The sequence below is a fragment of the Vombatus ursinus genome, unplaced genomic scaffold (genome assembly GCF_900497805.2).
Source record: "Vombatus ursinus unplaced genomic scaffold, bare-nosed wombat genome assembly UNPS02014802.1, whole genome shotgun sequence".
NCBI lineage: Eukaryota > Metazoa > Chordata > Mammalia > Diprotodontia > Vombatidae > Vombatus > Vombatus ursinus.
The window spans coordinates 25,454,501-25,472,980 of record NW_020954580.1 but is presented as its reverse complement, the minus strand read 5'-3'; the positions used below and the strand labels follow the sequence as shown (position 1 = coordinate 25,472,980).

At 38.8% G+C, this 18,480-nt stretch overlaps 1 protein-coding gene across 4 annotated transcripts in view; it reads left to right on the top strand.

Annotated features, from left to right (window-relative positions):
• Positions 1–18,480, top strand: part of AOX1 (aldehyde oxidase 1) — a 123,908-nt gene that overhangs the window by 45,420 nt on the left and 60,008 nt on the right. For all 4 annotated transcript variants that reach the window (XM_027873820.1, XM_027873821.1, XM_027873822.1 and 1 more), the window contains 7 exons: positions 1,786–1,970; positions 5,223–5,406; positions 6,890–6,982; positions 12,072–12,241; positions 12,665–12,779; positions 15,458–15,580; positions 17,500–17,596. In XM_027873820.1, the coding sequence (XP_027729621.1) occupies positions 1,786–1,970; positions 5,223–5,406; positions 6,890–6,982; positions 12,072–12,241; positions 12,665–12,779; positions 15,458–15,580; positions 17,500–17,596 (967 nt within the window). The remainder of the gene's footprint in view (positions 1–1,785; positions 1,971–5,222; positions 5,407–6,889; positions 6,983–12,071; positions 12,242–12,664; positions 12,780–15,457; positions 15,581–17,499; positions 17,597–18,480) is intronic.

The window sequence follows — 18,480 nt, the reverse complement described above, 5'->3', positions numbered from 1 at the left end:
TGGGAGACGTTCGGATCTTCTTTTTTGTGGCTGTGAACACCTTTAAACACTGCCTTCTTGGCCTTCAAGGCCTTGGACTTAGCTTCTGTCTTGGGGGGGACAATCGCTTCCTTCTTCGCCTTTGGCGCCATCTTGGGGGAAAGTTAGGGAATTCTTAAATGAGGAAATTCCTTCCACCAGTGCAGGTACACTTGTCTCTGAAACTTACATTTTTAAAGTTGTCTAGAGCACTGAGAAGTTAAGTGCCCGTTCTAGGGCTATATCCCAAAGAGATCATAAAAATGGGGAAAAGACCCACAAGTACAAAAATATTTATTGCATCTCTTTTTGTGGTGGCAAAGAATTGCAAATTGAGGGGAGCCCATCAATTGGAGAATGGCTGAACAAGTTGTGGTATATGAATGTAATGGAATACTATTGTGCTATAAGAAATGCTGAAGGGTAGCTAGGTGGCGCAGTGGATAGAGCACCGGCCCTGGAATCAAGAGGACCTGAGTTCAAATTTGGCCTCAGACACTTAACACTTAACTCACTATGTGACCATGGGCAAGTCACTTAACCCTATTGCCTATCCGCCCCCCCCCCAAAAAAAAAAAGAAAAAGAAAAAGAAATGATGAGGAAGCAGACTTCAGAAAAACCTGGAAAGACATGTGTGAACTGATGCTGAGTGAAGTGAGTAGACAGAACTTTGTACACGTAACAGCCACACTGTAAGATAATTAAGTTTGATAGACTTAGCTCTTCTGAGCAATCCAAGGATCTAAGACATCTCCAAAAGTCTCATGAAGGAAAATGCTATCCACATCCAGAGAAAGAACTATGGAGTTTGAATGCAGATCAAAGCGTAGTATTTGCTCTTTTTTTTCTTCTATTTTGTTTTGTTTCCTCTTTCCAGTGGTTCCTCCTATTGGTTCTAATTCTTCCTTACAGCTTGACTAATGTGAAAATATGTTTAATAGGAATGTATATGTACAGCCTATATCAGATTGCATGCTTTCTTGGGGAGGGAGGTGGGAAGGGAGAGGGAGAAAAATTTAAAACTTAAAGGCTTATGGAAATGATTGTTGAAAACTAAAAATAAATTAATTTAAAAAAAAAAAAGAGTTAAGTGCCCAGAATCACACAGCCAGGATTGTCAGAGGCAGGACTTGACCCCAAGACCTCCTGGCTCTGAATTCAGCTCTTTGTCAACCATATCTCTACTGCCTATGATACTTGGGGATAATAATATAATTGAAATTGCTTCCTAGGATTTATTTTAATAGCTTTCTGTGCTGGGGAATGTTGACCACTGGGAAAACATAGCCTGTGACATTGTAATATACAGTACAACTATCCAGGTGTCTTTGTGAGGGGATGGTCACTATTTTGAGTAAATAAGAGAAGGAACAGAATCTCTCTAGAGTCAGGTGGACCTGAGTTCAAATCTTGCCTTAGACACTTAGCTGTATAACCCTGGGCAAGTAACTTAACCCCATCTCAGCCTATTTCTTCATCTGTAAAATGGAAATAATAGCATCTACATCCATCAATCAATAAACATCTATTAAGCACCTACTATGTGCCATCTACACCTGAGGGCTTTTGTGAAGATCAAATGAATTAACACAAGTGAGGTGCTTTGTAAATGTTAAAGGTTTATGTAAATATTAGCTATTATTATTATTATTATTATTATTATTATTCACTTGGTTGGAGCTGAGCGATTCTTAGGACTAAAAAGTCTACACTGCACTTCTTTGCTTTGACACATCAAAAAATCCCAACTGGTTTTGTTTCCACAGTGGGAATTTGTGGCGGCATTCAGACAGGCCCAGTGCCAGCAAAACGCCTTGGCTGATGTGAACTGTGGAATGAGAGTCCTTTTCAAAGAATGCACAGACACCATCGCGGGCCTCCGCCTCTTCTATGGCGGCATAGGATCCACCACCGTCAGCGCCCATAAATCCTGCCAGCAGCTCCTAGGAAGGTAGCGGGGTGTGTGGGGTGGGGGGGGGTGTGGGGGGGTGTCCTCAATGTGAAATAGACCAGCTTCAGTAATAACAAACCATGTAAACAGCCACAGGTTGATAGATATAGACCTAGAAGAGACCTTAGAATTCATTTAGTCCAACCCCTACTTTTTTTTTTTTTTATAAATGACACCCAGAAAGTTAAGTGACTTGTCTAAGGTCACATAGGTAGTAAGAGGCAAGTCTGAGATTTGAACCCAGTGCCTCTCACTCCAGACCTAGACCCCCTCTTTCCACAATGCCATGTTCCTTCCATCAACAAGTTGTCATCTTTTGACTATAACCTGGGGATGAACTCACCTTTCTATTTGGTGCTTTTATACCTATTTCATTTTAACAATTTATTAAATACAAAATATCCATAAAAATTTTCTACTAATAGATAGTCAATGTTTTGATTCCATTTGATAGTTTTATTTAGCACCAACTATATATCAGGAGGGGCAGCTAGGTGGTGTAGTGAATAAAGAGCCAGGCCTGTAGTCAGGAAAACCTGAGTTCGAATCTAGTCTCAAACAATTACTAGGTCTCAGACCTGAGCAAGTCACTTAATCCTGTTTGCCTCAGTTTCCTCATCTGTAAAATGAGCTGGAGAAGGAAATGGCAAACTACTGCAGTATCTCTGCCAAGAAAACCCTAAATGGGATCAAAAAGAATGGAAAATGACTGAACAAAATGTATTAGCACTGCAGGGGATGCAAAGACAAAGAACGATGGATAATAGTATAGCGGGCAAAGTATTAAACTCAGAGTCAAGGTTTAAATCAGTCTCCAGTGCTCACTAGCTATTTGACCTGGTCAAGGGCAAGTAACTTAACCCTTTCTAAGTCTGAGTTTCACCATCTGTAAAATGGAAATAATACCTAAACTACTTAATTGATGGTATGGAAGGAGACTTCCTAGTACAGGGGGAAAAAGTATTGAATTTAAAGTCTTGGGTTCAAATCCTGACTCTACCACTAACTACTTTAGGCAAGTCATTTCATCTCTCTAGGCCTCAGTTTCCTCAACTGTACAATAAAGTATCTTGCAAATATTAAAGCTCTATTTGTCAATAGAGGACAAAACACACATATATAACCATGATATAAGGAGAACACAAAGTGCTAGGGGAAAAAGAGGGAGAGAAATATTCTTTCCCCCTCCCCCCTCCTTGTCTCTTGGGCATTCACATGCGAGCAAGCACATACAGACACACACACACACAGACACACACACACAATTGAGGGGAATAAAGGAAGCCTTCTGGGAAGTTGTTTCAACAGATCGAGATGAGAGGAAGGACATTATAAGTAAAAGAAACATTGCAGGTGGGTGAGAAAGTGTGGGATGTGTTCAAAGAAGAAAAAAGTCTAATTTGGCTGGAACAAAGGCTCCCCCAGGGCCAGACCATGACAGGTCTTGAATGCTAAGCTAAAGACCTAGGGCTATTAGTAAAGTACTGGAAAAATCAAAAGAAAAATATGTAAAATGGGAATATATCCAATAAATCTTCATTATTTGAGGATTCTGTATTTGTGAATTCACCTACTCACTAAAATTTATTTGTAACCCCCAAATCAGAACTCATGGTACTTTCAGGGTCATTCATGAACATGTGCAGAGCAACAAAAAATTTGAGTTGCCAGCCCCACATTCCCAGCTAAGGTTAACAAGGCAATGTTCTGCTGCTTACTTCAGCTCCTTACTACAAACAAGTGGTTTTTTAAGGTTCTATTTATTGCCATGGGTTTGTTTTTTGTTTTTTGGGTTGGTTTTTTTTGTATTTTTGTGCTACTTGTTGGTGATTTTGCTGTTTAAAAATGGCCCTCCAAGCATAGTGCTGAAGTGCTATTTGGTATTCCTAAGTCAAGAAGGCTGTGATGCACCTTACAAAGACAATACATGTGTTAGAAAAGTTTCATTCAGACATGAGTTACCATGAGTTCCATGGTAATGAATCAGCAATAGGGTTATTGTTGTTCAGTCAAGTATGACTCTTCATGACCCGAGGGACCATATTGTCCATGGGGTTTTCTTGGAAAAAATGGAGGAGTGGTTTGCCATTTCCTTCTCCAGTGGATTAAGGCAAACAGGGTCACACAGCTGGCAAATAATCTGAAGCCAGATTTGAACTAAGGTCTTACTGATTCCAGACCCAGGACTTTATCCACTGAGTCATCTCAGTACCCCATAATAACGTACATCCAGAAAAAAATAAGAGGAAATTTGCCTATCTGTATGTAAGACCACTCTGGAAAATGCTAAAGTAAATTTTACGACCAGAGGCTTGCCAGAACCTAACCCTGTATTTCCCCAGGAGCAATGGGTCAATATTTGCTAATTCAGTGTTTGGAACAACTTTATAGAAAGTAACTACCTCAGATGAGAAGAATCAACTGTATTTACTGCAGTTCTGATGAAGGGGTTATATCATTATTCTATAATTAAACATTATATAATATGTTAATATAATATATTACCTAGTTGAGTTACCACCTTTTATACCAACAGCAGACCAAATGTAGTCTAATACTGATTTACCAGGCAAATCAACAAATTTCCAGTCCAACTTCTGGGAGTAGGGCAAGGTGGGATAGGCTAGAACATAAGTATTTTGGGCCCCCATCTCCTCTTCCCCCCCATAACATACACATTATATTGGATTCCTTCAATGCTTCTTGCAACCAAAAATCAACTCCCATCTCGAATTTAAACTGAGTTCCCTCTAGGCAAACACAATGTCCGATTCTGGATTCTTTCAGTGTGCATAGAGAAAGGCAACCTTGAATCAAGTCCTGTCTCTGACACAGACTAGCTGTGTCAACCTGGGCAAGTCACTTAACCTCTTAGTTCTCTAGGTAACTTTCTAAGACTATAAATTGGAGAGAAGGTTCTGGCTTGTACTGGTAGAGGGAGTTTCCTCATCAAGGAATTTCCTATGCTAATGAAGTCATAGACCCAATCTCTCTCCCTGTCTTCATTCAATACCATCAACCCTAATCATATATTCATGTATCTCTTAATTGTTCAGAGAAATAGAAGAGGGTTGGTGGACTAAATAAATATTCTTTTTTTAAAAGTTCTAACAAAATTGTGATTCTAAATTATTAAAAAAAAACTTTAAAAAAATGTATCTTAAAAAAAAGTATACTTTTACTACCTAGTATTTTATAGCACATGTTTCATTTGGAACTACAGCTTAGTTTGTTCTTTTTCCCCCCTACCAGGGACTGGAATACATTGATACTGGATGAAGCTTTCAGGCTGATCCTGGATGAAATTTCTCTCCCAGCCTCAGCTCCAGGGGGAATGGTGGAATTTAAAAGAACCCTTATTGTCAGTTTCTTCTTTAAGTTCTACCTGGAAGTATTACAAGGACTAAAGAAAATCATAAAGATGGTCTCCATCCCAGTGAGTGCATTGGCTTTGTTATTGTACTTTGCACACATATACTTACAGGCTTTCTTACCATTACCTTCCAAGCTGGATTAAGTATGAATTGAGCTGTTACTTCTTGTCAGGAGCCTGGCAGTCTTCCTTTATAAAGACTGTCCACAATGCTAGCTGGAATTCAGAATATTAATATGTTCTTACTTATTTCTTTTTCTTTCTTTCTTTCTTTCTTTCTTTCCTTCTTTCTTTCCTTCTTTATTTCTTCCTTCCTTCCTTCCTTCCTTCCTTTCTTTCTTCCTTCCTTTCTTTCTTTCTTTCTTCCTTCCTTCCTTCCTTCCTTCCTTCCTTCCTATTAGCTAATTTTATAAACTCAGGGTATTGATGTGTTAGTGGGAGAACGCTACCTTCCTCCATTTGCTAGGAAGGCCAGGAGAACTTGACCCTGGGAGATGTCATATAGGCAGAAAAGACAGAGAGATAAAAGGAAGAAGAATTGCAGAAGGGAAGCTTGTATGTTGGGAGGCAGCATAGTATAGTGGAAAGAATGCTAAATTTGGAGTTAGCTTCCTATACTGGAACATCCTGGACCCTGGGCCCTCTACGCCATTGAGTTAGCGCATCCATTCAAAACTAGTCATATATGATAAGCCAGCCTAGGCTTTGCATAAATATGAGAAGGCATTTCTCATACATTTAAAAAATGTAAATGGTAAAGGGACTGTGCGAACATATAATGTTGGTGGAGTTGTGAATTCATCCATTTGTTCTGAAAATAATTTAGATTTATACTTGAAAAGTCACTAAAATGGACATATCCTCTGACCCAATCATACCAACAATAGGCATGTAAACCAAGGAAGCCAAAAACATACAAAGTATGAGAGACTTTCTCTGCAATTTTGCCAAATGCTTTTTGTATTCATTTAGCTTGGGGTGGAGCCATAGGGCATTAGACTGTCATGGCCTGTCCAACAGAAAAGGTAATATTGATTTGAGTATTGTTCCCATAACAAGAAGTGGAAGAGTATGGGGGAGGAGGGGAGTATACACACCCATTTAACCATCTTCCAGGACAGCACAGCATCTTGCCATCTGTTTCAATGCTGTGCTGTCCTGGAAGATGGTTTAATGGGAACCAAAGCATGTGCTGAAGCCATCCAAATATAGTGGGTTGAGTGGGCTCACGCACCCCAATCAGGATGGCTTAGGCCCAAGGAGGAGTCCCAAGGCTGAATGGATGAATTTCCAGTGAGGATGGGGGAAGGAGGGAGAGGTATGGAGGTCAGATCCATAAGGCTGTTATTCCAGGTGTTTCAGGACATCAGGGCAGAATGAAAGTTGCCTGTGCTGGGTATTGAGTGGATTCCTTCCCCTTTTTTCTCTCACAGATATTTTATACTTCCTATGCCCTTGATACATTATTAAATTAACAGAGACACAATATGGTACATATTTTGACTTGAGCATAATTAATATCTTTCTTTTTTTAATCATCTTTCAGAATAGCCATCGATATCCTGACGTTTCAGAGAAGTTCCTAAGTGCTCTGGAAGAGTTTCCTGTCACAGTATCCAGAGGAGTCCAAGAATTCCAAGTTAGTGGTTTAGTCAGTTAACTGGTTGGTCAACAAGCATTTATTAAGCACTTTTTTATGTGCCAGGCATTGTGCTGGGTGCAAGAAATACAAAGAAAGATAAAAGACAATCCTTGTTCTCAAGGCCCCTTGATCTACTAGGGAAAACAACATCCAAATAACTATGTACAAATAAGGTATATACAAGATAAATTAGAGCTAAATAACAAGAGGAAAGCCACTAACATTAAGGGTAATCAGGAAAGGCTTTTTAAAGAAGGTGGGATTTTAGCTGGGACTTAAAGGAAGTCAGGGAGGTCAGGAGACAGATTAGTGGGTAGAGAATTTCTAGCAAGGGAGACAGTCAATGAAAATACTTGGAGTCAGGAGATGGCATATCTGGTTCAAGGAACAGCAAAGTGGCCAGTGTCACTGGATCACAGAGTACATGGAGAGGGAGAAGGGGAGTAATGTATAAGAAGACTGGAAAGGTAGGAGGGTACCAGGTTATGAAAGGCTTTGAACTCTAAACAGAGGATTTTATAATTGATCCTGGAGATGATAGGGAACCACTGGAATTTAAAGAGAAGGGAAGTGATGTGGTCAGACTTATGCTTTAGAAAGATCACTTTGGCAGATAAGTGAAAGATGGATTAAATTGGGAAGAGATTTGAGTTGAGAAGACCAATCAGAAGGCTATCCAGGACTGAGGCGAAAAATGTCTAGTCTAGGGTTGCAGCAGTATCAGAGGAGAGAAGGAGGCAGATGCTAGAGATGCTAAAAAGGTAGAATTGACAAGACTTGGAAACAGATTAGAAAATGGGGGGTGAGAATAAGAGACCAAGGAGACACCTAGGCTTCAAGCCTGAGTGACTAGGAGGATGGTGGTACCCTTGATAGGAAAATTGGGGAAGGGCTTCTGGAGAGAGATGTGTTCAGTTCGGGGCATGTCTAGAAGATGTCTACAAGACATCTAGTTTAAGAAGACCAATAGGCAGTTAGAAATGAGAGTCTGGTTAAGGAGGAAGTTCAGACTGGATAAGTAGATCTGAGAATCATCTGAACAAATAATAATTGAATCAATAGGACTGATGAGATCGCTAAGAAAAACAGAAGAAGAGAAGACAGCCCAGGACAGAGCCCTTTAGGATACTCACATTTAGTTAGTGTGATGGATGATGATTCAGAAAAACAAAAAAATGAGGAGTTTTTGTTTTGTGTAGGAGTTCCTACACAGATAGGAAGAGGACCAGGAAAAGAGTAGTGTCACAAAAACCTAGAGAGAAGAGAATATTAAGGAAAAGAGGGTGATCAATAGTATCAAGACTAGAGAAAATTGTATTTATTCCTTTTCAAAATTATCTTATTAATAATTAAGTATTAATTTTCTTTTACTAATTAATTATTTTCTTTTGTTAAGAACTAAAACAAGCATTTCCATAACATAGTAGAATAGGAAAAAAAAGATGATTACACACAAAACTGCAAATCTATTATGTACAACTTGCTATTCCTTTTAAATATGTAATAAAGTTAACATGCAACTTTCTTTTTTAAAATTTTTTCTTCCCCCCCACCACAGAGATGGCTACCACAAATGTGTGTGTATACATTCTATACATACTTCTATTTATCAGTTCTTTGTCTGGATGCAGATAGCACCTTCCTCCATAGGTCCTTTGGAGTTAATTTGGGTATTTATAATAGTCAAAATTACTTTGTTGCTCAAAGTTGTTCTTAAAACAATATTGCTATTACTATACATGACATTGTCTTGGTCCTGCTCATTTCACTCTTCATTATTTCATGCAAGGCTTTCCATGTTTTTTCTAAGATCATCGAGCTCATCATTTCTCATAACACAGTAGTATTCCATCATGATCATGTACCATAACTTGTTCAGCCATTCCCCAATTGATGGACATTCCTGCAATTTCCAGTTCTTTGCCACCACAAAGAGAGCTGCTATAAATATTTTAGAACATATAGCTTGTTTTCCTTTTTTCTTAATCATCTTTGGAAACAGACCTAGCAGTGCTATTGCTGGGTCAAAGGATATAGGCAATTTAATAACTGTTTGGGCATAATTCCAGATTGCTCTCCAAAATGGTTGGATTAGTTCACAGTTCCACTAATAATGAATTAGTGTCCCAATTTTTCACATCACCTCCAACATTTGTTGCTTTCCCCTTCAATCATTTTAGCCAATCTGATAGGTGTAAAATGATATCTCAAGGTTGTTTTAATTTGAATTTCTCTAATTGATAATGATTTGGTGCATTTTTTTTAACATGACTATAAATTGTTTTAATTTCTTCCTTGGAAAACTACCTGTTTGTATCCTTTGACCATTTATTATTTATTCCTTGGAGGGCTACTTGCTTTTCATTTTTAAAATTTTAACTCTATAGCTCTTATTGATTTATGGTTTTTTGAAGAAGGTCAAATTTTTTTTAAAACTAAGATGCAAAAGTTTAAGATCAAGACTGGCCAGAATATGCTGCTCTGTGTCTAAACAGCTTGATGTTAGGATCCCCTGAGATCAACTTGTCCTGTAAAAAAAATACCTTCCCTGCTCAGCTCCATGAAATGTGAGTGAGACATTGATTTTATTGGCTTAATCTCTCAGAGCCTGTTTCCTCCTCTATAAAATGGGAAATACTACCACTTAGTCATTTATACCTTAGTATAAATGTATTTATCAGATTCTTTCCTTCAAGTAGATTTTGATAGGAGGCAGAAATGGGGAAGAATGTATGAAGTGAGGAGGAAGTAAGTAGATAAGATTGAAAGGGGGAAAGGCACAGAAAGGGGAAAGTAGGGGCACTAAAGACCAGCTTCCTCTATTTCATCTTACTGGTCTTATCTAAGCTATCTGTGAAATAGCAGAAGGGCATTGAAACTCTGGATTCAAATTTTTGCTTTGTTGGTTATAATTACATTAAGATATTATAGTATAAGCTCCGAGGCTCAAACTACAGGGTCATGTGAAAATTCCTTATTAGTGTTTCACCTGTACTTATATACTGGCTCATCCTATTTCTGACAGTTAACCTGATAAAGGGCAAATCTGTCACCTCTTCCTCTTGACATCACTGGCTTCCATTAAGACTTAATCCAAACCCCCCTTCTCCCCACCTTGTGCTAGAGGACTTTTCTGGTCCCCACTACCACTTGAGCCTTCCCTTCTACCTTCTTTTACTCTGTATCTTGTATTTACCTATTTGTTCACATGTTGTCTCCCCCATTAAAATGTAAGTTTCTTGAGGAAATTGACTGTTTTTGTCCTTCATTGTGCACCCAGTGCTTAGCACAAGGCCCAGCACGTGGTAAGTGCTAAATAAATGCTTGTTTATCCATTGGTTGTCTTCTTTTGCTGTCAGAAATAGGACGAGCCAATATATAAGTACAGGTGAAACACTAATAAGGAATAATATTCTTTTTTTTCTTTCAGTTCTTTATCACACACAATGCTACTATAAATATTTGCGTATTACATACAACCTTTCCCCTGTCTTTGGCTTCCTTGGTTTACATGCCTATTGTTGGTATGATTGGGTCAGAGGATATGTCCATTTTAGTGACTTTTCAAGTATAAATCTAAATTATTTTCAGAACAAATGGATGAATTCACAACTCCACCAACATTATATGTTCGCACAGTCCCTTTACCATTTACATTTTTTTTTAATTTTTTGTTAGCCTCAACAGCTTTGTAGCTTGATAGTACCTAACAGAACTTCCCCCACCACCACCATGTAACAGTATTTTATTTTTTCCAATTACATGGAAAGATAGTTTTCAACATTAACTTTTATAAGATTTTGAGTTCCAAATTTTTTCTCCCTCCCTTCCTCTCCTCCCCTCTCCCCAAGATGGCAAGCAATCTGATACAGGTTATACAGGTACAATCATATTAAACATATTTTCACATTAGTCATGTTGTGAAAGAAGAATCAGAACAAAAGGGGAAAACCACGAGAAAGAAAAAAAAGTGAAAATAGTATGCTTCAATCTGCATTCAGACTCCACAGTTCTTTCTCTGGATGTAGATAGCATTTTCCATCATGAGTCTTTTGGAACTGTCTTAGATCACTGTATTGCTGAGAAGAACTAAGTTTATCATAGTTAATCATTGCACAATGTTCCTGTTACTGTGTACCATGTTCTCCTGATTCTGCTCACTTCACTCAGCATCAGTTTGTGTGAGTCTTTCCAGGTTTTTCTGAAATCATTTCTTATATTCCATTACATTCATACATCACAACTTTTTCAGCCATTCCCCAATTGATGGGTATCCCCTCCATTTCCAATTCTTGGCCACCACAAAAAGAACTGCTATAAATATTTTTGTACATGTATGTCCTTTTCCATTTTTTATTATCTCTTTGGAATACCTACTTAGCAGTGGTATTGCTGGATCAAAGGGTATGCACAGTTTTATAGAACAGTTCCAAATTGCTCTCCAGAATGGTTGGATCAGTTCACAGCTCCACCAACAACGAATTAGTGTTCTGATTTTCCCACATCTTCTCCAACATTTATCATTTTCATTTTCTGTCATATTAGCCAATCTGATAGGTATGATGTGGTACCTCAGAGTTGTTTTCATTTGCATTTTTCTAATCAATAGTGATTTAGAGCATTTTTTTCATATGACTATAGATAGCTTTAATTTCTTCATCTGAAAACTGCCTGTTCATATCCTTTGACCATTTATCAGTTGGAGAATGACTGATATTCTTATAAATTTGACTCAGTTCTCTATATATTTTAGAAATAAGGTCTTTATCAGAAACACTGGCTGTAAAAATTGTTTCCCAGCTTTCTGATTTCTTTCTAATCTTGGCTGCATTGGCTTTGTGCAGAAACTTTTTAGTTCAATGTAATCAAAATTATCCATTTTGTATTTCATAATGTTCTCTATCTCTTGTTTGGTCACAATTTCTTCCCTTTTCCATAGATCTAACAGGTAAACTATTCCTTGCTCTCCTAATTTGCTTATATGTTTTTTACCTTTTATGTCTAAACCATGTACCCATTTTGGCCTTATCCTGGTACACGGTATGAGATAGCCATACTATTGCATCATTCTTATCTTCTTTTGCAGAGAGTAGACCCTAACCAACCTCCCCATGATCCAGTTGGACGCCCAATTTTGCACCAGTCTGGTATCAAACATGCCACTGGGGAAGCTATATTTTGTGATGACCTGCCAGTTGTGGATAAAGAACTTTTCCTGGCTTTAGTAACCAGCACCAGGGCTCATGCAAAAATCATGTAAGTGAACTCAAATATTTCTGTAAGACAATTAAAAAGCATACTCAGATACCATGGGCTCACCTCCCGGGAAAGTGTCTATTGTCCCTGTGGTTGCCTGATTGGGTAGAAACTAGAAGCTAAGATTGAGAGAACCCAGGAGATGGATAGATGTGAGGAACCTAAGACACAGGGTAGAAGACAAACCTTTATTAACCCCCTAAACTATAAGAACCACACAAGGAATGAAAAGAGGGCTTCTAAGAATGAGAGTAATGCAGTAAGAGAGACCACCGACGTACATCTCCTTTCTTTTCTCCACTTTCATCAAATTAAAATCCCCATCTACCTGGGACAGCAAGGACTAGAGTCACAACTGAAAGAACCACTTTGAACTTTAGTGACCTCTAGGACTGCCAACATTTCCAATATTTTCTTTCCAAGATCCATTGATGCCTCTGAGGCCCTTGAACTACCAGGTGTGGTTGATGTGATAACAGCTGAGGACATTCCAGGTGCCAATGGTACTGAAGATGACAAACTGCTTGCTGTAGATGAGGTACTGTCCATCTTCATGGGTGGCTTTGGGCGTAAGGTAACAATGGTCTGCCTCCTGTCTAAATTCCCTCAAGCGCCTGTGCACTCCTATATTGCCAAATTCCAACTCTGGGTCAGACAGTGTTGGGGTCTCCATCCTTTCCAGCCCCCTCTTTTCCCCTCCATTTTTCTGCTCAGAGTTCCTCTCTTAGAATCAAGGAGCAAAGCTTGGCCCTTTGCTTTACAATTTTCTCATCTGAAGATCACGTAATTTTACATATTCTCCTTATCTATATTTGTCTTATCCTTCTCCTAAACTATAGTCAGGGATCAAGTCTCATCGAAACTATGCATCTCCCTCCCTAGGCACAGTAGGTACTGAGTAAAATATTTGTTCAGCCAGAAATTGGAAGATTCTAGCTTTGGTTCATTCACCAACTGTAGAGCACCCAACCATAGTGGTGCAGCGATATTTAACCTGAAGTCAGAAGATCTGTATTCAAACCCTGTCTCCATGACTTGTCGTTACCCGTAAGATTTTGGGCAAATCCCTTAACTTCATTGAGTCTCAGTTTCCTCATGTGCTAAATGAAAGATTGGATTAGATAAGGTCACTTACAGTGTTTGATCTTATGATTCCACGATTTTGTTTCATATTTCCCTGATTAGGCAATTAGGTAGCAAAGTGGATTGAATGCTATACTTGGAGTCAGGAAGATTTGGAGTTTGAATCCTGCCTCCGACATTTACTGTCTGTATCCCTGGGCAAGTCACTTAACCTCTGTCGGTTTCAATTTCCTCATCTGTAAAATGGAAATAATAATATCTATTTCACATGGTAGTTGTGGAGATCAAATGAAATAACATACATAAAGGGCTTTGCAAAGCTTAAAGTGCTATATAAATGTAGGCTATTTATTATGATTTGTAAAATAGAGATAATAATACTTGCTTTCTTAATGTAAGGTATGAGGGAGGAAGCAGGTTGGAAAAAACACAGTACTATACATATAAAAGGTACTATTTTCAATGGAGACAATATATGTCAGAATTGTAGACAGCAGAAGACAGGAAAAGTTTGAGACTTCCCTCTTATTTAGACTCCCCATATCCTCTCAGGGAAACCCACAAGGCTATTTTATGTGAAAGTTGTCCCCTGCTGATCTTTTCCAGCTGATGTCTTCTTTTATCCAAATTTTTTTAAATGTACCAGTAATCAATGATGAATTACTAACCCCCTACTGACAGAGAGATGATGGAATCAGGGTATAGAATGAGACATATTTTTTGGACCTGAACATTGTGAGAATTTGTTTTGTTTGACCATGTATATTTGTTGCAAGGGTTTGTTTTTCTTTTCTTTTTTTAATGGAAGAGGGAGATGGGAGAGAGAAAATGGATTTTTGTTCATTGAAAAAATAAAATTTAATTTTAAAAAACTTACCTGACAAGTGCAGAGAATATTTTCCTCCTCATGGAACTGCTTTGCAAATTATTCCATGGGACAATGCCAGAAAGAAGGTAGATTGTTTCTGCTGGGCTGCCCCATGCATACAAATCTATGCTTTTTCTGTGTCCTATGTCTCATGTTAGGCACTAAAGTGATTTCTAGGACTATACAAGATTCTCTAAACTTTTCCCAAAAAGTGTCTTTTGAAAAATATGGTTTTGGGGCAGCACACAGCACTTACTAGCTGTGTGACCTTGGGCAAGTCACTTAACCCCAATTACCACCCCCCCCCAAAAAAAAGAATAATATGGTTTTACATCCATAGGGCACAGTGAAAAGCTAACAAGCAGTTATAACATGTTCTTGCCATATGTGTATGTGCTGATAAGTGTCTACATCAGAGGTGTCTAACTCAAAAAGAAATGGGCCCACTAACACATACAATAAGAATCCCTGCAGCCATGCATTGACTTAGAAAACTACATATTAATGTTATTTATGTCTTATTGTACTTTGATTTATTTTGTTAAATATTTCCCAATTTACATTTTTATTTGGTTCTATAGTGTCCTTGGTACATGTTTGATACCTCTGTTCTACATATACGAGCATGACGGATAGATTTTTACAAACATTGCTTAACAATTTATTATTGATTCCTTTGTAAGAAACACTTGAAGCACTATGAGAGACAGATGTGGGTCACCAATAATGTATCTAGGATTTCAAATGAAAAAAGGCCTTTCTCTAAAGCAGAGGTGGGGAACCTGAAGCCTTGAGGTCACGTGTGGCCCTCTAAGTCCTCAAGGGCAACCCTTTGACTGAATCCAAACTTCACCAAACAAATCCCCTTAATAAAAGGATTTGGTATGTAAAACTTGGACTCAGTCAAAAGGCCACACCCAAGGACCTAGAAGGCCACATGTGGCCTTGAGGGAGCAGGTTCCCCACCCCTGCCCTAGAGAGTAAGCAAGCAAGAGTAATCAGTAGCAACTGATTACTACCTATGTGCCCTTGAGCAGGTCACCTTACCTCTATGAGGCAGCTTCCTCATCTGTAAAATGATAGGTTGGACTAGATGACCTTTAAGGTAACTTCTAGTTCTTGATCTATAGTCCTATAAGTCTCTAATTATTTTAGATTATTGTTATTACTTAAACAATCACATCTAAGGAACCAGAAAGTTTGAGTTCAGCAATTAAAATAAGCCAGTGCTCTCCACCTGGTCATTATGTTTGGTCTTCCCGCAGGCGCTTTGTGTGGGTCATATCATCTGTGCTGTGGTTGCTGAGTCAGAAGTTTATGCAAAGAGGGCAGTAGAGAAGGTAAAGATCATTTATCAGGACCAGGAACCCGTGATTCTCACCATTGAGGTAAGTGAGCTTTTCAAGTCTCTTGCCCACAAAACTGTGCAACTGTTTTACCTTTCCAAGGATTCTTGTGCAATGCTCTTTCCCAGTCAACTTCGCTGATGAACAGCTTTTTTTTTTCCTTTTTGATAAAGACAGTTTTTATTGTAAGGTACGATTATTTCCAAGCTAACTCCCTCAAGGAATGGGATATCTCTAGAAGATTCATAGAACTCACAGGATAACACAGTTAAAAATGGATCTTGAATTATACGTCATCTAGTTTAGTTACAGAATTCCCACTACACCATTCCCCAACAATTCCTCTGGCTGAAAACCCCCAGTCACTAGGAATTCCTCCTCTCCCAAGGCAACCTGCTCCATTTTAGGACAGCTATAATTGGGAGGAATTTTGTCCTATCAAGCTGAAAACTATCTTCCTTTAGCTCTCTCTCACAAGCCTTATTTCTTTGCTCTGGAACAGCACAAAAATATAATCCCCATCGACGTAATGACATGACAGCCCTTAAAACTGACAGTATCAAGAGGGCAGCAGCTGTGCCTAGGAGGTCACAAAGGCACACAAATGCCAGCAGCTAATAAATATGGACCCAACCTTATTTAAGAACATCAAAATGTAAGCTTGATGCTGGTGTTAGAGGAAGTATCATGATGAAAGGTAGACCTGGGTATGTTTGAACATCTGTAAGAGGGAAAAGGATATCCTTTCTACCCTTCCTTTTTGCAAAAATCCCCTGAATCTCTATGAGCTACAGATGTGGGTCACTAACAGTGGACTTGGGGTGTCAAATGAAAAGAGGCCTTCTGTAGGATAAGTCCTTATGGGAGCAATTTATTAGTACCTGAGAGGCCTTCAGCCAGTCACCTTAACCTCTATAAGGAAAACTTTCCAAATTTGCCAGATGAGGGGTTGGAAGAATAAGAGGGTCAAACAACCATAATGTGAAGCAGCCCTCTCTCTCTTTGAGGCTTCCTGGGGTCTAGAGGAGGTGGCAAAAGTTCCCATTCTCTGGAGATCCCCAGTTGCTACAGCCATAGTTACTGTTACTCCTGCTTCTATGCTCTACTTACTTGCCATCTGTTGTGACCAAGACCCTCTGATGTGGTACTAAGGAAACAGTCTAGAGTCCTGATGTTAGGTCCCCTCTACACCCTTCTACCAGACTGTTTCTGGGGTGCTATCCTGCCTGCTTCAGTAATGCTTTTACCTGATGAAGCCCAGTTCCCATTGGGGATTAGGAAAACTATCTGATCTCCTCCTTTCATCCCCAGGAACCCCCACCCCTACCCCTGTTACCTTAGGCATGATCATGAAATTATTAGATCATGAAAACTTAACTAGAAAGATCACTAATGCACATAAATAAATGTAGAATAAGCACAAAGAAAATTTAAAAATGATTTTGGAAGGAAGCACAAATCTAGAGGTTGATATTATTATTGACAAGGATCATGAGGAGACCCTGGCCCTGACACCGGTTTTCACACCAGATCAGCTGGGCAAAAGCTCATGTATTTCCACTATTAATCTGCCTCTAGCCATACATTAATGAATCCCTCCATGGTGTCACTCAGGTATATTCTGAGGACAACGGGCCAGGCTGGAGATGTCAATGTTTGCAAAGGGACAAAGGATTTGAGAGTGATAGGGAGAGTGGTGGGATTCCCTTTCTCTCCAGAAAGTAGAGCAGAGACAAACTTGGTACTTTCCAATTGATACCTCTCTCCCATCATATCTTTACATATTTCATTAGAACAAAAGTACTCTGCTTGTTGTTCCAGTGGTTCTAATTCATTCCTGCTCCTTTTAGTCCTTTTCTAAAATGAGCATTTCAGGAAGTTACTGGTGATTTGCTTCAGAAGAAAATGCTAATGGAAGACAAAGTAAGGTACATTGCATTGTTTGCTTTTCCTTCATTCAGGATGCAATAAGGCATAATTCATACCTGTCCTCTGAAAAAAAACTAGAGCAAGGAAATGTGGAGGAGGCATTTGAAAATGCTGATCAAATTATTCAGGGTAAGCTATTCTGTGCAATGAGAATATATCTTATTTAGTCATTTTAGAACTTGTATAGCGTAAAGGCAGAGAATACTCTGATCAGATAATACATCCATCTGAGAACTGGTAGATTCTTGGTCTCACTGCTTTCAGAAACAAACAAACAAACAAAAACTTAGGGTCTCTGGACCGGAAGTGCAACTGGAAAGAGAACTGAGTTTGAAAACAGAACATCTAGGCTCAAAGCCCTGACTGTGCCACTTATAGCCACCTATAACCTTGGGAAGTCACTCACCTTTTCTGAGATTCAGATTTCTCATTTCCTAAAATGAGAGAATTGGACCAGATGACCTCTAAGGGCCCTTTCAGCCCTAAATCATTGTCAATAACAAGAATTTATTAAGCATTTAATATGCTTTAAAAAGGTGATTTATTAAGAGAGGAGATGCACTGAGGATACAAAGAAAAGCAAAAACTGCCACGTTCTCTAAGAATTCACATTCTACTAAGGAAGACAATGTGCAGATAATTATAGTATATACATACAAGATATATATTCATATTATTCAGTTATGTCTGGCTCTTTGTTTCTTAGTCCTAACTATTGTGATTGCTTTGCTCTATTGTCACATATGCTAAAATCAGAATGAAAGACCAATCTGAACTTAAGGCATCTTAGCAAATTCATCTTATTCATCTTCCAATTTCTTTGTAGGAGTGATGTTATTGGACTTATTTCTTGGGAGAAACAAAGAGAAGAGAATTTATGCAGACCTTTTTTTTAGTTGGAAGCAAAACCCAGTGGTAAAACCCAGAGTTTAGGGTTCAAAGTACCTGAGCCTGAGGCATTAGAGCCAGGGGTGGGGAACCTGCAGCCTCAAGGCCACTTGTGGCCCTCCAGG